Raw genomic sequence first — 17,538 nt, 5'->3', positions numbered from 1 at the left:
AAGTTGTGTACAGATCCTGCATCCTCACATGGATTGGGCCACCCCCGAGGAGGATCTGGCCGGTAGCCATGTCGGCGCCACCAGAACAAGAAGAGAGAGGGAGGAGTGGGGCTTGTGGGAGGGGGAAGAGCGTGGTGGCCCCGCCACCACCTTCCTCGCTACTTGCCTTGCTTCGTACGAGCAGCTCCAGTGGCGGTGGAGGCAGGGAGAGGGAGGCGATGGATGGGGGAGCCACCCGAGTTGCTTAGTGTGGACGATACTGGGGCGAATAGTGACCTATTAGCTTATTTGGCTCACAGTACAAGGGCCTGTGTGGTTCCTCTTGCTAAAATTTAATTGCTAAACTAAACTTTAGCAAAAGCTATTTGGTTTTCCTTCTAAACAGCATTTAATGAGCTGTAAAAAGACATATATACCCTTATTAATGGTACCCTTCCTTTCCTCTCTCTCCTCCCTTCTCTCTCTTCTCCCTCCTCCCTCCTCCTGCTGGATGACTCGCTCGCCGAGCTCCCGCCACCGCTGAAGCTACCTGCGGCGCCCCTAGCAGCAGCAGCGCGCCAACCGCCGGTCCCCGGCGACTGCCGCTACAGCCCAATGCCGAGCGCTCCCGTCCTCCTCCACTCGCGTTCCTGGACCTTGCCGACCTGCCGCTCGTGGCCCTCGCCGACGCGCCGAACCGTGACGCACTCGTCCGGGGGTTGCGACGGCGGGGATGGTGGATCCGGCAGTGACGGAGATGGATCCGGTGGCGGAGGCTGGACCACCGTGCCACCGGCGATGGGGATGGATTCGGGAAGAACGGCGGCGGGAAAGTGGATGGTGCAAGGGCGGTGCGGCGGATTGGGTAGGAGCCAGCAGCCACGGCCAGCCAGCCGCCGCCGCCGACATGCATGCCGGCGGCACCGGCGGACCCGCGCTAGGCCTCCGCCATGGCCGGGCGGGAGGCTGCATGTGGGCCGGCAGCCGAGCCGAGCACCACCACCAGCGGGTCCTGTGGCAGTAGAGCGGCGGTGAGGATGGCTTGCAGGAGCAGACGGCAGCAATGCGCCGGCGGCGGATGCGTGCGGAGGCGTCTGGTGCGGGTGCGGATGGGGATAGGGGAGAGAGAAGGTGCGCAGGGGGCAGACAAGCAATAAAATGAGGGGCATAGGTTGTCCAGCCCACCTTTTAGCAAGTTTAGCAACCAAAAATTTGTTAAAGTGCTAAACTTTAGCAACTCAACTTTAGCAAACTTTAGCAAGAGTTTTTGGCAGTTTAGCATCTAAAAGTTGCTAAACTTTAGCAACTAAAGTTTAGCAAGGTGGAACCAAACACCCTCTAAGTATTATTTGTAATAATATTCTTTGGTACAAATATTGCCAACTAGCAATTGGACCAAGTATGCAATCTGATGTTCCGGGTTGAGTCGGGAACATCTATTACAAGTTTTGAATACAATCTGGAATATCAATATAACAAAATACAAATTTCAAATATAGCAAGTCCTACGCAGTTAATCCAAAGGCTAAGGGTTCGATAGAGTATACCAAGGCTATTCCAAACATCGCCATATTCAAAATCTCAACAAGGTACGAAGAACAATTAGCACAAAAACAAGCAAACCAAGAGTATTATACAATGATTTATTTCTCAAAATTCGAACTCCCCCAAAGAAGCTCCTTCGTATCAAATGTCGGATTACTTAGCGAGAGTGATGTCGGAGTGTAAAGGCTCTCAGCATTCTGAAAGTAATGGTGTAATTTTTTCAATGTCTTTCTTCACCCTTGTTCAGTAACTCAATTGAACCATTAATCTGCTGTACATTCCTTGGAAGTTTTTGTTCGAAAGAATCACTCACATGTGACATGAGACGAAATTGGTACGAGCGAGAAGCAAACGTGCCTGCACGTAATCGTTGGTAATAGCGGTGTTTACACAGGGTACGGCTGATAGACAGTATAAACGTAATCAAACCCAACACTACAGATTCCTAGTGCTCCGCAGACGGCATATTCACCACAGGCGCCATCTAATTTTTCCTTCCAACAAAGCGAGTAGATTAACAGGGGTAAGACAGAAAACTTGCATTCGACATAATGTTCAGTTACACCAGTCTATGCCCCAAGACAAACGTGAAAAATAAAGTAAACCAAAAAAACCCTTAGGAGCCAAAGTCCAATGTGTCAAGGCGACAACTATTAATGGGGCAACGGCCGAAAAACGACCATAAAAAAGGAAAAAGAATATTATGAACATCAAATAGTTGCCATCTCTCTACACTCCCGCTCCTCCCTGAAAATTCTCAATCCTGGGCATGTTCTTCCATCACGGCCGTCCCTCCCAACTATCATTTGCAAGGGCCTTGCAGGGACAAGTGCCATCGCTTGGTGTCGGCAGCCAGTGGAGTTCAGAATATGGAAAAAGGTCAGCGCACGTCCTGCTCACCTATTGCAAATCTCAGTATCTGTACAGACTCCCCAACAGGGCACACGCACAGGGATGACCGGTTAGCCGAATCCGAAACCTTCATTTGCTTCATGGATCGCCAACAGTAACCTCTCCTGGAGCTGCTCTTTGGATGTGTACTCAGGCAAGTCTAGTTGGTTAAAGCTGTAGTCAGCAAAGATAACATGGTGTTAGTAAAAACTAGACATAATGGTGACTGCCAAGTCTTTTTCATAGTAAGCGACACAAAGCCAAGTCTTTTTCATAGTAAAGTGATACAAAGCAAAATAAGAAGATAGGTTACCAAGTATGAGCCGAAGGAAGATGGTTCGTGCTGCCATAGGCCTTGTGTATCTGAAACCGTTGTGGCCCTGAGATTCCTTGCAGTGCACTGAAACCTTCTAGCGGTACCTACAGTTCAACTCAAGGTGTAAGCACAACAAATGTATGTGGCCTCATAGATTCCAATGTGGCAGTCAACACGTTGTAAGCCAATCTAGAGTTGCAGACTGCTATCCAGAAATTGAATCAACACATCAAAGAATCAGGGAAGCAACTGTCAGCATACCTTTGAAGTGCCCGTCACAAACTGGAGGAACCGAGCTTTGTCTTCCTTGCTGAACCCTTGCACTATTTCCCAGAACCACTGAATGACCGGAGAGGCTATGCTGTAGCCAGAATATTCTGTATTTGCTTTCAAATCATCCACTGAAATCAAAACAGGAAGTTAGATTGAATGCAAAAGAACATTAACCCCCAAACCATATTTGTAGAACTTACAGTCAATATCCGGAAGTCCGCTAATTAGAAGTTCAAGCTCTTTGTCGTTAAAGATAGATATTAGCTCCCGTGGAATGAGTTCATTAAACCCTTCCAGGAAGGCATTAATCTGAGGCCTGATTGCAGTGGTCAAACGATGCTCTACTACCCGGTCCACATATTCATGCTTATTCTCCTCGGTTACCTTGATGTTACGCCCTCCAGGAATCAACTCACTATCAGTGACCTGCAAAAAGATAATGACTTAGGATGTAGAAGATAACGATCTACTCCCTCCGTCCCACAAAGAGTGTCCATTTAGGTTTGTCCTAAGTCAAACTATCTTAAGTTTGACCAAGTTTACAATGAAGTGTATCAATATTTATAACACTAAATAGGTATGCTAATGAAACTTGTTAGACATCAAAAGCATTGATATATTTTTATATAAACTTGGTCAAACATAAGATGATTTGACTTAGGACAAAACTAAAAGGACACTCTTTGCGGGACGGAGGGAGTCGCTTGTAAAAAGGTAAAGACCACACACACACACACACACAGAGAGAGAGGAGGAGAGGGGGGGATACCTCTGCCTTCTCGTACAGTATCAGCTTTTCTTCGTCTGCATCCATGCTAAATGTGAGATCCAAAACATCAGTTATGTCATTCTGCACACAGATCATTTAAAAAAGTTATAGCTGAATGATCAACTGAACCCAAAATTAGAGGAACATGCTACATAGCCTGTGTAGGCAGAGAAAAACATACCTCAAGCATCCATTTCAAATTCTTGTAGTATGCAGGATCAATGGCTTCAATGTCATGGTATGTAACCTTGACACCAAGTATATGTTTGTAGAAAGATCTAGTAAAATGGGCATCTAAAAGTTGACCATCGAAGAGAGCTTTGCCAACCTGGTGGAATGTAAACTTCAGAAACTAGAATAATATTCACATTCACAAAATGTAAAAGGCTTATAACAAGGGGCACCATAACTCACCACTCGTCCAACAAATTTGAAGTATGAAAGGTGCTCAGTTTGATATACAGAATTAGGATTCGGTTGAAATGTGAGATCATTCCCCACCGTAGTAAATAAAAGGGCACCCTTGTCAAAAATGACTCGTGACAGCGACTGGTACCACTCCCTTGTCAGCCCACCAGCATCAATTCCTTCTTCTCCTTGAAAATGAACAGTGAGCCTACCCTTCAAGTCCTGAGGTGAGCGCATCCTGAGCTGATTATAGGAGTCCTCAAGAATATATGCACGGCGCACAGAAATTCTCACAGGACTATGATGATGATCATGCTGATGCTTGATTTTAGACCGGAAATATGCACGTTTGTTGTCAAAATCAATTAGGCGAGGGATTTTCAGCATTAGCGAGAATGATTTTTCCAGCAACCCTGGGTTTTGGCGGATGAATGCATTCAACAATCTTCTGTGCTTCTCTGAAAATTTCACAAAAGCATTTTGTTTCTCATCAAGACTGGCTTGGCCACCAGATGATCTCAGCCCACCACTAGATGTTGAAGCATCTTCCATATCTGAAGTTGAAGCCTCTTGTACAGCATCAGGTTGCCCAGGACGCAACTTTTCACATGTCACAAAAAATGATTCTATATATGGTAATATGTTTTGGGTTCCTGCAGGCAATGGAGGTGCTACACCTGTTGCTAATGTAGGTGCATTGGCAGCAGCAGGACTTAGATTCGACACATATTCTGAAGAACTTTCTATTTTGCTTATGCAGTTGCTCAACTCCAACCACAAAGCATCCAATGCAGTGTTAATCTCAGAAATCTGGGAAACTGCATCTGAGTGATCTTTTTCAGCAGGAAGCTCTGGATCCTTTTTCTCTTGAAGAGTGGTGACAAGAGAACTCAAAGCCTGCACAACTCTTAGAATTGCTGTTCCATTGGCTGATGAAGAGCTAAGAAGAGCCTTTTCAGAATTCTCATACAAGCGAAGCTCCTTCATTGCACAAAGTGTCAAATTTTGCATTGAACGTGCAAGCTCATTTATGAAATGGCAACAGAAGAATGGGGCCAGAGCCACAATCTTTTTCAACACTTCCGCTACAAGGAGATAGGCATTGTCTGACAATCTGAAAAGACAAAAGGACGATCCACTACCATGTTAGGAAACAAAAACTGATGTAAGATAATCTGATACAGTATTATAGTAGATAGATGGTTATCCAACAAAAACAGGTCCAAAGAAGATAATAAAGTGTATGACACATTTTTTACATGAACCACGAAGAAAGAGTGGTAGTACAGCCAACAAGGAAAAAGAAACAGTTGTATGAGCCAATGAAAAAAGTAAGCTACCAAAGGTCAATTTATGATAACATAGCAAACAATAAGGAAAATGATTTATTGCATGTATCACTGAAGAAATTTGCTCAAGTACATACCCATCATGCGCAAGCAATGAACATAGCAACCGAAGCTCTGGTTGGGGAAGACTTTGCAAAACAGCTTGCAGGATATTTTCATTATCAACAGCAGGGGTTTTGCTACTATCCTCAGCATTTGACTTTGATCCAGATGATTCAGAAATATTGGTATTATCTTGACTATCTTGTACTGCATTCTCAGGTCCAGAAGGTTTCTCAGATGATGCTTCCAACTTAGCTTGATTAATTTGAGTCTCAGCATTCAGCATGACAACTTCAAGAAGGTTTAGTAACTGCACATTTTGCAAAAGGCTAAGTAAATTGAGGGTGAAAAGGTTAAAATAAATACCTACAATAAAGAAACAATAAAAATCTTTCACCTGTTCAAGATGAGCTACACTTCTCATATACAGTGGCTGATTCAACAGAGTTAACAGCAGAACAAGCGCAAAAGCTTTCTGTTCTTCACCATCTTCTACAACAGCCTTGCCATGTCTCTGATCAAGTGCTTCAGTGTGGCATCTTGATGGGCTCGGAAATTCAAGAAAGAGCAAGAGCTTAGCAACATTTGGATGACTTCTGGCCAAGTATGTCAAAGTTTCAAGCACACGACGTGAGACTAACGGAGGCACACCTATTCAAAGCAACAAGGAGGATGCATTAATATACAGTGCAACTTCAGAAAACTATGCACTTTTACTGTGCAAAAGAACTGAAGAAAGGTGAAAGATTTAATTACCATCTGAAGATTGAGGGCGCGAATATGTGATATTCGCATGGCATCCATACAACCTAAATGGTGGCTCAGTTGCATCTATTGATTTCTTTGAGGAACCCTGCAGATCAAGCATAAGCATGTCCACTAGAATTTGAACCAAGGACTTCCTGCTATCCCGGTGAGCACAAAGATTCAGGAGAAGCCGCTGCAGTTGACCCTTGTATAAAGGCTGAAAATAATAATAGGAGAAACAATTACAGGAAGTATACCAGCATTCTATATAAAACGGACCTCATAGAAGAAACAGCAATATTACCTGAACAACTCGAAGCAACCGAATAAGAGCTCTAAGGGCATCCTCATCAACCAGCGGAGCACCTTCAGTCTCAATTGGCTTGCTAGTTGATCTGGAGGGATCACCGTTTCTGTCAAGGCCTGCTGCCATTATTTCACGTCGGGAGGATTCACCTCTCCTGTTCCTGGAGTTCATACCAAAAAGGGAGCTACTGTGATACCGATGAGCAAATCTCTCCCTTAACATGTTGGCTTCAGCAACTAGTGCAGGTGTGAGTGTAGCTAGTAGTGTGTCTGGAGATGTCAAAAGCACCTGCAATTAGCATATGTAAAGAGACCATGAGAAAACAGTTGAAGCAAAATGTTCAGAAACGGGACAGATGATGAAACTAAATATACCTCTTCACGAATTTCTGAGGGGAATGTTGCAATAATTGAAACGGCATCCATTTCAACTGGCTGTCCTTCTAATTCTTGTGATTGTTGTTGCAACCTTTGGGCACGTTGTTGAGCTAGCACCTCTTCTCGTATATCAGGGGGGAGTGCAGCAAGGAATTCAGGATCAATATCTCCATCATTCTGAGGTTGGTCATTAGAAGTCTGAGCCACTTGATTTTGACGTGAAGAAAGAACTTCAGCTCGTAAGTCTTCAGGAAGAGCCTCCAAAAATGTAGGATCAATTGAGTCAGCATCTGCTGCTCTAGCAGGCTCCTGATTCCCCTCATTAGCATTTTGATCAGGTTCTTGGTTTGAATTTTGAGGAACCTCACTAACACTCTCCAGAGATATATCTCTGCCACCTACTTGGACCGCACTTCCAGATGGCCTCCGTGATCGAGCAGTTGCTTGCATATCACCCAAAGGTAGCCGATCTGAAGCGCCTGAAGCCCCATGCCGGTCACCATCATCATGCCCTTCAACACTTCCTATTTCAACCTCCAAACTTCTGAGGCTCTCCCCTAAAGTGGCACCACTGCCACTGCTTGCTTGGCTGACTGCTTCCACATCACGTACCACAGCATCACTACGCTCATACTGCATCTCTGTAGCATGCTCACTTGCATTGGACACATCTCTTTGAAGTGCATCACTGTCAGGAGGTGCAGGGCCAGCATTTTCTAAGACATCCACAGGATTTACTGTATTTTCATTGTTCTCATTTTGTTCAGCTGGTGCTTCTTCCCTTGCCTCAGCTTCCGATACATTGGTGGGCTGGTCATTTTCTTGAGTACCACCAGCAGGTGTTCTCTGGTCATCAGGCTGTTCAGGAGTGGGCCGCCTCAAATGAGATATAAGCAATTCTTCAATGCCTTCAGGTACTGCAGGGGCAGCAGATCCACTGCGTTGCGGACTGTCATCCAGCCACATATTAAAACGGTGTCCATTCCGCCCACTTCGCAAGCTGCGGAATATAGCATCCAAACGGGAGGAGCTACTTTCATGGTTTCGATCAGAGAAAGCCATCTCAACCAGATTTTCTGTGTAAAAAAGTAATAATATGAATCAGCAAATCTATGCCAGACTTGACAACATATACATACAACTACCAGAAACAGGCTAGTATGATAATGTAAATAACAATCTAATGGGTTAAAATGGAGTTAAGAGATACCTGGTTGCCCTTGATGCGGAAGGTTCAACATCGAAGAAGGCTCTTCAAGAAGCGGGTGATCCAGAACACCGTGATCACTTGCTCTGCCAAGAAGATTGTATATGGAGGTACTTCGTCCTTGCCTTCTTGTACCGAAAATGTCCAGAGGCATCACACGCAGTGTATCCCCAGACAAATTGTTGCTCCCACCAAAAACTTCAATATGGTCAAACACATTAATCCCATTAATCCCCTCCTCCAGGCGAAGGATGACTCCTTCCTCATCCTCGTCTTCATCATCATCTTCTTCTAACAGGTCCTCATCAAATTCTTCTTCATCCATTTCACGATCATCCTGATCTGTGTCAGGATGAGACATCTGATGGGCATCATCTTCCTCAAGATTGTTATTCTCCTCATCATCATCTTCATCCTCATCATCTTCATCAACCTCTTCACCATCATCTGCTGACATATCTTCATCAGTGTCTTCATCGTCATCAGCCATATCATCCTCTCTATTGCGTGGAATTTCAAATCTGATTTCCATTGTGGATTCATTGCCAGTTCCATCTTCAGCCATCTCATGCATAAAATCATCTTCACCATCACGAGCAAAACCTCCATCCATATCACGATCATGATCCATCTCATCTTCTACTGAATCTGAACTTTGTGAAGTTTGGACAGCATTAAATGTTTCCCTGTCATCAGTAACCATTTCTGTGGGCTGAGAAGTTGTGTCAAGAGCCTGGAACCTATTAGATGATAAATCCACATTGTTGCTGTCAGAGGCAATCTTTGACGAGTTGTCTCCTTTTGCATTAAGATCTGCTGAATGAACATGTTCCTTAGTGACCACTTCCAGGGCCTTCACAATAGCAGAAACAATCTTCGCTGAATCAGGGTGATCCAAGTCAAGAACTTGAAGGGTTCTCGATAACGATTGAACAAGTCCAACTTCAACAAATGTAACTGCAGATTCTGCTGATAGAGAGGAGCCAGTTGGTGAGCGGGCTGACAGAATATCATTCAGCAAATCAACATACGCATTCAACCTTGACACTGGAGCTTTGTAAGCCGTAGAAGAGTCAGTGAAATCAAGAAATATATTGCAGATTTCAGAAAAAATCCTTTTCCGGCCCTCTGCAGAACGAATAGATGAAGCCACCAAAAATTGATTAGCCCTTGTTGCTAATTTATACCTCCAATCTCCATCAGTTTTCCTATCTTTCTTTTGCTTTACAGCATGAGGAAGGAAATGCTGCAAGATATGATTAAAGATTCCACCACTGACTAGACCAGCACTTGGTCGATTAGGGCCATGCATGCTGCTCAGGTCAGCATCATGACGAAGAACAACTTGAATGGATGATGCATAAGTTAACAATATATCTGTCAGCAGCTTAAGGACAAATGCACTTTTGGCAAGGGATGCAGTAGCCTCTTGGGCAGCATGCTTGCTCTCTTCAGGCGCTACAGCCACAGCTTTCCCCTTCCCTTTTGCAGAACTGCAGTCAATATCCATGTCTGAAGATGAGGCAGTACCAGAAACATCAGCTTGATCCTCTGATCGGGGTGGTGGAACAAAGGATATGACCAGATCTAAGAGATGCTCTATAACAGTGACAAAGCTTTGTGGTGGCTTGCGGTGAGGTTTCACATTCCGTGCACTCAAATCAGGCTGTTTCCCTTGAGCACTTGCAGGAGATCCTGCAGCTATGTCCCCTGATGTTACCTTCGTGACTGCACCTGTTGCTTTATCCTTATCAGCTGACTTGTCCTTATCTTTCTCCTTGCTCCTTTCTTTCTCACGATCCTTCAAAAGAACAACATATGGTCTATCTCCAACCATCTCAATCTGGCACACAGCTTGGGCCGCTTTCATAAATATCACTGGGTCCCGATATACAACAAATGCTAAATTCTGGACAAAATTGCGTGGGGTGACCCTGGGATTTGCATGCCGATTAGCAGCTGTGACAAGACTGTGACGTATCTCTAATTCCATTGCTTGCTGAAGGGTGTGAGGATCCTCCAAAATATGACGAATGATTGTAGAAGCCACACTGTTGAATCCAGAAAAGAAGCTACTTGTCGGCAATGACAGCAACGCATTCAGACCACCAGACTCAAGAAAACAAATTGCAGCTGCATGGACTTTCGTCAATGTAGCACAGAGCTGAAGAATAGCATGCATAGAAGCAGAAGGCAACTGTTTTTCAATGCACTTGCAACAGATCTTCAAAAGTTGCTTCTGGTCCTCCAGGTCCAATAGCCCTACACTTGACAAAGATTCTGAATCTTTTTTCTTACTGTCATCAATCACAAGTGATGTTTTTGCATTAGAATTATCCTTTTTCAGGACATCTAGCTCTGTAACATCTGGTAACTTCGGTTCCAACTGGAGCATTCGATCAACAGAAAGAAAACAGGAAGTTACCCAATTTGGAACCTCAGTCATCTCACTTTCCCTAGGTTCCAACTCCCAGCTGAAAAGCAGATCTAAAGCAACCTTCACAAGACCTGCCTTTGAGGCAACTTCACGGGCAGCAGTATCTCCATGGAGAATCAAAGCAAGAACATGAAAAAGAGCAGACAATGTAGTATCCTTTAAAGACTCAGATGCCATCACACACTGTTTCAGATTCTCAATCAAATATGTAAGCACCTTCTCTCGATTTTGGCCATCATTCTGTGTGCTGATAGTGACAAGCATGTCCCTGACAGGAAAAGCTAATGCTTCCTTTGTCTGAAGAAGTCGAAGACATGAATATAATATTTCATCTATGGGAGGCAGCTGAACTGTTTCTTCTTCCAGCTCAAGATCATTGGACCTACTATCTTCCTCCTGTGCAGATGTATCAGAATTACCAAGAGACATTGCAAGCGCCCGAGCAAGTTCATCATCCTCCTCTTGTGGTTCCTCTGGGTGTGAGAATAACCAATCGGTTGCTATTTCAACACTGTTCGTCCCAACTTGTCTCAATGCTTCTTCAGCCCTGGCACGAGAGAACCCCATCTCTACAATCAGTGAAATTGCATTCTCATCAGGGGGTGGACCAGCTAAACGACCACTACCATTGCCAACAGTGTTTTTCACTTCCACTCCAGTGCAAACATGCCTCATGATGGATGTGACTGAACTGATCAACTCAATGTTGCATTCTGGAAACTGGGAGTGAGCCCAGATGGGAAGAACTGTCTTCAACACCTTTGACTGAAGCAACTTCATGAACCTCTCTGCATCTTGTGGAAATCTGACAGATCCATTAAAAATAGGCTGCTCAAGTAATTGTCTAGTAGATGAAGAGAGAATAAATGATGAGGTCACAAGATGGTCCATTACTGCCCCATAGCTGGAGAGGGGGCCATAAATCCATGAAGAATCCTTCTCCTTTCCATCCTTTCCAGTCTTACTATCTGTATCCATAGGCGAAGATGGTGGCCTGCTCATCGTGAAGAGCAACTCACTTGTAGCTTGAAATGTGGTCAGGATGGCCTGAATGACACCACGGCAATAAAATGAATTCACCATGATTGGATTACAGGATTCTGGCCGGTCCAATAATATTCCATCAACAAACTCAACCACCTTTCCGAGATATCGGCACTTTGTGGTAACATTAATCTCCTTCTCAGAACTTACTGAGCGCCCTTCAAAATTGAGATGTTCCAACACAATAGAAGCAATACTGCCAGCAACAGATATAACAGATGGGGATAAATTTACAGGACTGTTTTCTCGACGAGATGTGAGCAGCATTGCTTTCCCAAGCTCCATAAAAAGATGGCTAATATGGTACGAGAGAGACCTCATCATGTCACAGCAGGAGGAATGCTCAGATTTTTTCTTGTCTTCTTCTGATCTTGTGCTAGCATTTGCATCAGATGAACTGGAAGACTGGTCCTGGGAACTTGAGGGCAACCCCTGATTAGAATATCTATCAGAATCAACTCTCTGTGAGTCACTAGCTGTCCGGCCAATATCACGGTAAATATTAATGAGGTCAGACACCTGAGACTCTATGTTCCACCCAGAACCCCTTCGCCTTAAAAGTGGATCAAGATATTGCCTGAAAGAAGTGTATCTGCTATCATCAATGTCACTGGCAGATGAGTCAGGCTGCTGGGCTTCAGATGCCGGAGAAGATGAACTGGCTTCAGAGTCAATCTTGTTTTCTTCAAAAAGTGAAACTTTATAAAGCACTTCCCGGTGAACTCGTCCAATATCTTCCAGGACCTCCCTGCTGGCATCTCCAAATTCTGAGAGCAAAGCATTCATCCAACGATTATCTTTTGAGGCAGCTAGGAATAGTAGAAATTCAACAACAAACAGAGATGGGATTGCTCCTTTTTCTAACTTGGACATCTCAACTGAGCTAGAAACTTTGTCAAGTTCCTCCAATGCGCTCTTCAAATGCTCCCTTAAAGATGAGCAAAATGCACGTGCAAGTGGAGTAGAGTGATGCTGAGTAAAGCCCTTGAACACCATCGTGCTATGCAAAGCAATAGGCATTCCTCCAGATGACTGTGTAATGCTAGGCCTCAACAAGAGTGCCAAAAGAGCCTGTAGACCTCCCTTTTCAACAAATAACCGGCAGGTTTCAGAGTTTTCCATTGTCCGGTGCACCAGGACCATCACATGGAAAATGCTTAAATGAGAGAACTGTTCATCATGCATGCCCTCCGCACTGGAGTCCATAGCACTTACTAAATCACGGCCTTCAACATCAGTTTCCATATCTGTTTTTTCTTCTTCAGAGATGGCTGGTTCATTGCTTCTATATTCCTGAGATGAACAGAGTTTGTTGATTATTTCAATAATGATGTCGACACCGGTACTTCTCAGGGATTGCACGTGACGAAGAAGCTCCTCCACTGCATTAGCTAAAAGGACCACACCCTCATTCATCGGCATCAAGTACTTCCTGCTAGTGAAGGTGTCCACGAGAAAACGTAATGCTGAAGTTTCCCTGACAGCCTCGAGTCCTTGGTTATTGAGGCAGATAGCACCCAAGCCATTAGGAACACAGATAAGAGCTTTACAAGATGGTATTACCCCAGCAGTCACTGATGACAGAAAAGCATCTGGAAGACCAAGTTCCTTCAAAGCAGGAAAGCATGTAGGATCTTTATGAATTATTTCACTCATAACAGTAACTGCTGAAAAATAAATGTCACCCCCAAACTTCTCTACATTCTGAAATATAAGGGAAAGTGAAACAGGCAACGAATTATCTTGGGAGCTTTGAGAACGAGCAGGATTCCCAGGAGAGTATGTAGCAGACCCCAAGGCCTTGAGCAAAGCTCTAATCAATCGCTTCTGAGAGTACAAGACATCCTCTTCTGATTTCACGGCATCAGTAACCATTGAATTATGACCATCAACAGTACCAATAACGCGCTGCACTTCTACATGTAACCTCTGAGACAAAAGCTCTACACCACCCAAGTCTTTGAACAGAGAAACAGCAGGGCTGCTGTACTCCATCAGCTTTTGGAGAGTCTTCACTGCCAAACATACAAGATGCATATGAGAAGGATCATTATCTTGCAGGAGGGGCAACAGAGGAGGAACCATCCCTGAGCCTCTAACCGTAGTCCCAGAACTTGATGAAGACAGTACATGGAGCAAAAAAAATTGAAGAAGGGCATCAACAATTAGAGGAGCTGACGTGTCATTCGGGCTATTGAGTGATGATATTGCTTTCTGCAGGACACTGAGCAACACCATACGATTTCCACCAGCAGAGATGATACTTGACCCACTCAATATCCTAGCGCGCTCATGAGATGACGCATATGCTGCTAGCTGTGCTCCCAGCGCTAGCATAGCCAGTGCGCGGATGGGTCCAGGAACAAAATCTTCAGACCTGACAAGCCTGATTAACTCGTTTATGTACTCTGGCTCATTTGTAAAGAAAGACGTGAGTTCGTCATGAGCATCACTGGATTGCACCAGAACAATGAAAGAAAGAAGGCTTATGCGACTATACAGCCTACAAGTTCGTGCAGAATTGAAAGCACGGGCATATCTTATCCTTGTAAGCAATGCAAACCTGTGCTCTGGGGGCACATTGAACTTGTCCACACATTGCTTCAGTATGCTCAAGTCATCCTCTTTCTGAAGATGCATGTCTGGAATATGTATCACACACAAATTAGATGACTTGCTCTTGTCACTAGTTTGGTCAGGATCTTGGGTAGGACTCAAATTATACTCAAAATGAAGAGTTGAACCAAGACGGTGCTGTGTGCCATCATATTTGTTCTCCATATCTGCTGGGAATAAGGATAAGCCCTCCTGCTGATTTCCTTCATTTGCCACAACACAAGAATACAAGCCTAGACCTTCCTCCTTGCTGCCCCATCCTTGGGCCAATGATAGAAGATGGGTGTTTATAGCTCCACAGCTAATTAGCTTTCCATTCATATGCAACTTTGAAGGATTTATTTTCACCAATGCAGCAAGAGTTTCCAAAGCTGCCACAACTATCTCAGGGTCTGACGATGCCAGGAGAAGCTTAAAATGCTGAAAAAAAAAGCAACAAATTAGCATGAGGCGAGTAAAAAAAAACATGGGTGGTTATAACTCACATCTTCTGAAGTCAGGAGGAGGTAATAGCACAAGCAAAAGCTCACCTCAAGACCAGCAAAAGAACTTTTATTATGGCAATTCTCCAAAACAATCTGCATAACTCTTAAAATTTTCAAGATGGTATTCTTTGGCAAAGGATCAGCCTCAGCCATATCATCAGATAAAAGAAGATCCTTCCTAGAAGAAAGGTATGTCTTGAAATATGTGTCAAAATGCATAAATAAAGGCTTCCAGTGGTGGAAATTTCCCTGTTACCAAGTACCAAAAGTAAGCAACTGCAAGAAAGCAAGCAAGCAAAATATAAAATAGGCTGCCACTTTAAAGAAAGTCACCTTATTAAATTCCCAACGGAAACCTGATAGTGGTATGGCAATGTCATGTAGTGGAATATTGATTACTCGATCAATAAATTCTTTGACTTTTGCAGGCTGCAATCCAAACAAAATAAGAATAATTTATCAGCAATAAGTTGTTTCCACAGGTGCACCAAGGGTAAGAACTTTAAGGAAATTTGCAAATAAGTTCAGACAGGCAGCACAGGAAACAGAGAAGAGTTTGAAGAAACAAGAATATTGAAAATAATACAGGTCCTTCACATGAAACCATTTTAACCTTAAAAACTGATGTATGACTACACATATATGTTACAATACAGTACACTGTATTGTGTATCTATGCGATGCAGTGGCTATGCAAGTTCATTGAGGTGAACAAATCTAGAAGTTTGCTGAAACCAGTGACTATGCTAGCTCCTTGGCAAGGTGAAAAGACCATTAGTTTGTCAGTGATGAAACAAGTGTCCCTTAAACAACCAAAGCTCACTGTAGAATGTGACCAACCACCTTATTGATGAAATCAGATACAATACTAATGATGCATATTTCCATATTTTACCTTTCAATGCCAGTACGATGAGAACCAAAGTTAGCAGTAACTAATAAGAATGTGGAATCACATGCAGAACCTAAGTAGAACTGTAGTACTACCTCCATCCTTAAATATATGACAGTTTAGGACAAGCTAAGTAGTTCAAGAATAAACTAATTAGCATGTCCTAAGCGTCATTTATTTAAGAAAGAATGGAGTAAATAAGCAAGTTTCCTCAACCACAGCTACACAAAATCAGGTGAAGTGCGAACAATATCGGTATGGAACGGGCTATCCGGAATCTTACAACTACACAATAGCACTGGTCGTATTTTAGAATAGGTGTTCAAAGTACAACATAAACAACCACATTGGCTAAAAAACACCCATAAGAACACGTGGGAAAAACTGATCATAATCATCATGGAAACATAACAATATGTGAAAGTACTATAGCACAAAAGCCACCAAACTGGGTGTTAAAACTGAAAACATCAAACAGTGATAGGTTTTACGATTGTTCCACAAATTTACAGTGACAGGCCTCAAGCAGATTCATAAAGCCCTCAACCATAAAGTTGCAAGGTATGGCATCTGTCCTGGCTCATAAACTTTTGGTCTGGACAAATAATTAACTAAGAACAATAAGGAATATTATATGCCCAAAAAAACAACAGCCCTAAGATGGGGTAACTAAAACTCCTTAAACCTAGTACAGCAGCAACTGAAAGGACATAAGCAGACGCCACTTAAGTATCGTACTGACACTACAGCATCGTCACAAAAGAGGACCCATGAGGACAAACGAATTCATAGAAGAACTGAAGCACTACAGATTCTACCATGCCATCCCAGTCCCAAACATCCTCTTCGAACAGCACTAACTACCCAGCGGCCCACCAACGCCCACCTTCTGAGCAATCACAAGCGAGATCCTCCACCCGAGCAATTAAACCCTAGCACCGCATACCCAGAGACGATGATTTTACCGTAACCAGCAAAGCCGCGGCACAACCACACGCGCCCGCCCCCGATCAAAACCCTAGGACGAAGGACGGCGAGCAAAGAAGCCCCGATGTGGGGAGGCGGGGCGGAGGACATAGGGGGACTCACCGGCTCGGACTCGACCTTGATCGCGGGCGAGACGGCGCGGCTCCCGGCCAGGATCTGCTGCAGGCGCAGCGGGAAGCTGGCCCTGTGCGCGGCCATGGCGGCCGCCGCCATCTCCGATCGGGACCCCTCACCTGCGCGTCACCTGCGATTTAAAAAAAACAAACACCAAAAACTCAATCAGCGGAAGGAGGATGAAAAACCCCACTCGAAATCCCACGAAAACCCTAGCCCGCCCGGGCCCGATCGCCGCCCGCACGGGTCGGGGGAGGCGATGGCGGCGCGGCGGCGGGGGAAGAGGGGAAGGGGAGCGGGGAGGGCGGGCGCGCGTACCTCTAGGGTTTTGGCCCGGCGAGGCACACACATCGGCCGCGGGGGAGGCCGGCGGCGGAGGAAGGGGGCTTTGGGGATTCAGAGGCGGCGACGTGAGGGAAGGGGGGGAGAGGGGGCTTGCGGTGTTTGGTGTTTTGGGGATGTGAAGAGGAAGAGGGGGAGGAAACTTGGAGGGGGGGTTGTGGGTCGCTTCGCCTTTTTTCTGAGGAAGGGAAAAGGGAGGCGCACTGACGCAGCACGGTAGGTCACGGGCCCGGCGCGTGACGGCCGAGGTCTGCTGGGCTGACTTGGTGGATCGTGGACGCGGGTTGCCGCCTTGACGGGAACGGTGGCGGTTTTCGGGTTCAGGAGGCTTCTTTGGTTTTCTTTCTCGGGAGGTTTCCTGCGTTCGTTTGATGCCGGTTGACACATGGGCAAAGACTTTCTCCAAACATT

The 17,538-nt window shown here is 44.8% G+C and overlaps 1 protein-coding gene across 1 annotated transcript; it reads right to left on the bottom strand.

Annotated features, from left to right (window-relative positions):
- Window positions 1-2,038: 2,038 nt before the first annotated feature.
- Window positions 2,039-17,261, bottom strand: LOC117848609 (E3 ubiquitin-protein ligase UPL1). Its single transcript, XM_034730073.2, has 17 exons — window positions 17,104-17,261; window positions 16,774-16,915; window positions 15,126-15,221; window positions 14,838-15,041; window positions 8,214-14,727; window positions 7,001-8,079; window positions 6,624-6,914; window positions 6,329-6,536; window positions 5,970-6,223; window positions 5,608-5,882; window positions 4,188-5,295; window positions 3,955-4,101; window positions 3,774-3,854; window positions 3,205-3,430; window positions 2,993-3,132; window positions 2,729-2,835; window positions 2,039-2,589 (listed from the first exon to the last, which is right to left on the bottom strand). Exons 2-17 carry the CDS (start codon window positions 16,882-16,884, stop codon window positions 2,487-2,489), a joined length of 10,944 nt encoding a protein of 3,647 aa, XP_034585964.1. The 5' UTR covers window positions 16,885-16,915; window positions 17,104-17,261; the 3' UTR covers window positions 2,039-2,486.
- Window positions 17,262-17,538: the final 277 nt, after the last annotated feature.

The sequence above is a fragment of the Setaria viridis genome, chromosome 3 (genome assembly GCF_005286985.2).
Source record: "Setaria viridis chromosome 3, Setaria_viridis_v4.0, whole genome shotgun sequence".
Lineage (NCBI taxonomy): Eukaryota > Viridiplantae > Streptophyta > Magnoliopsida > Poales > Poaceae > Setaria > Setaria viridis.
This window is presented reverse-complemented; position numbering and strand designations above follow the sequence as displayed.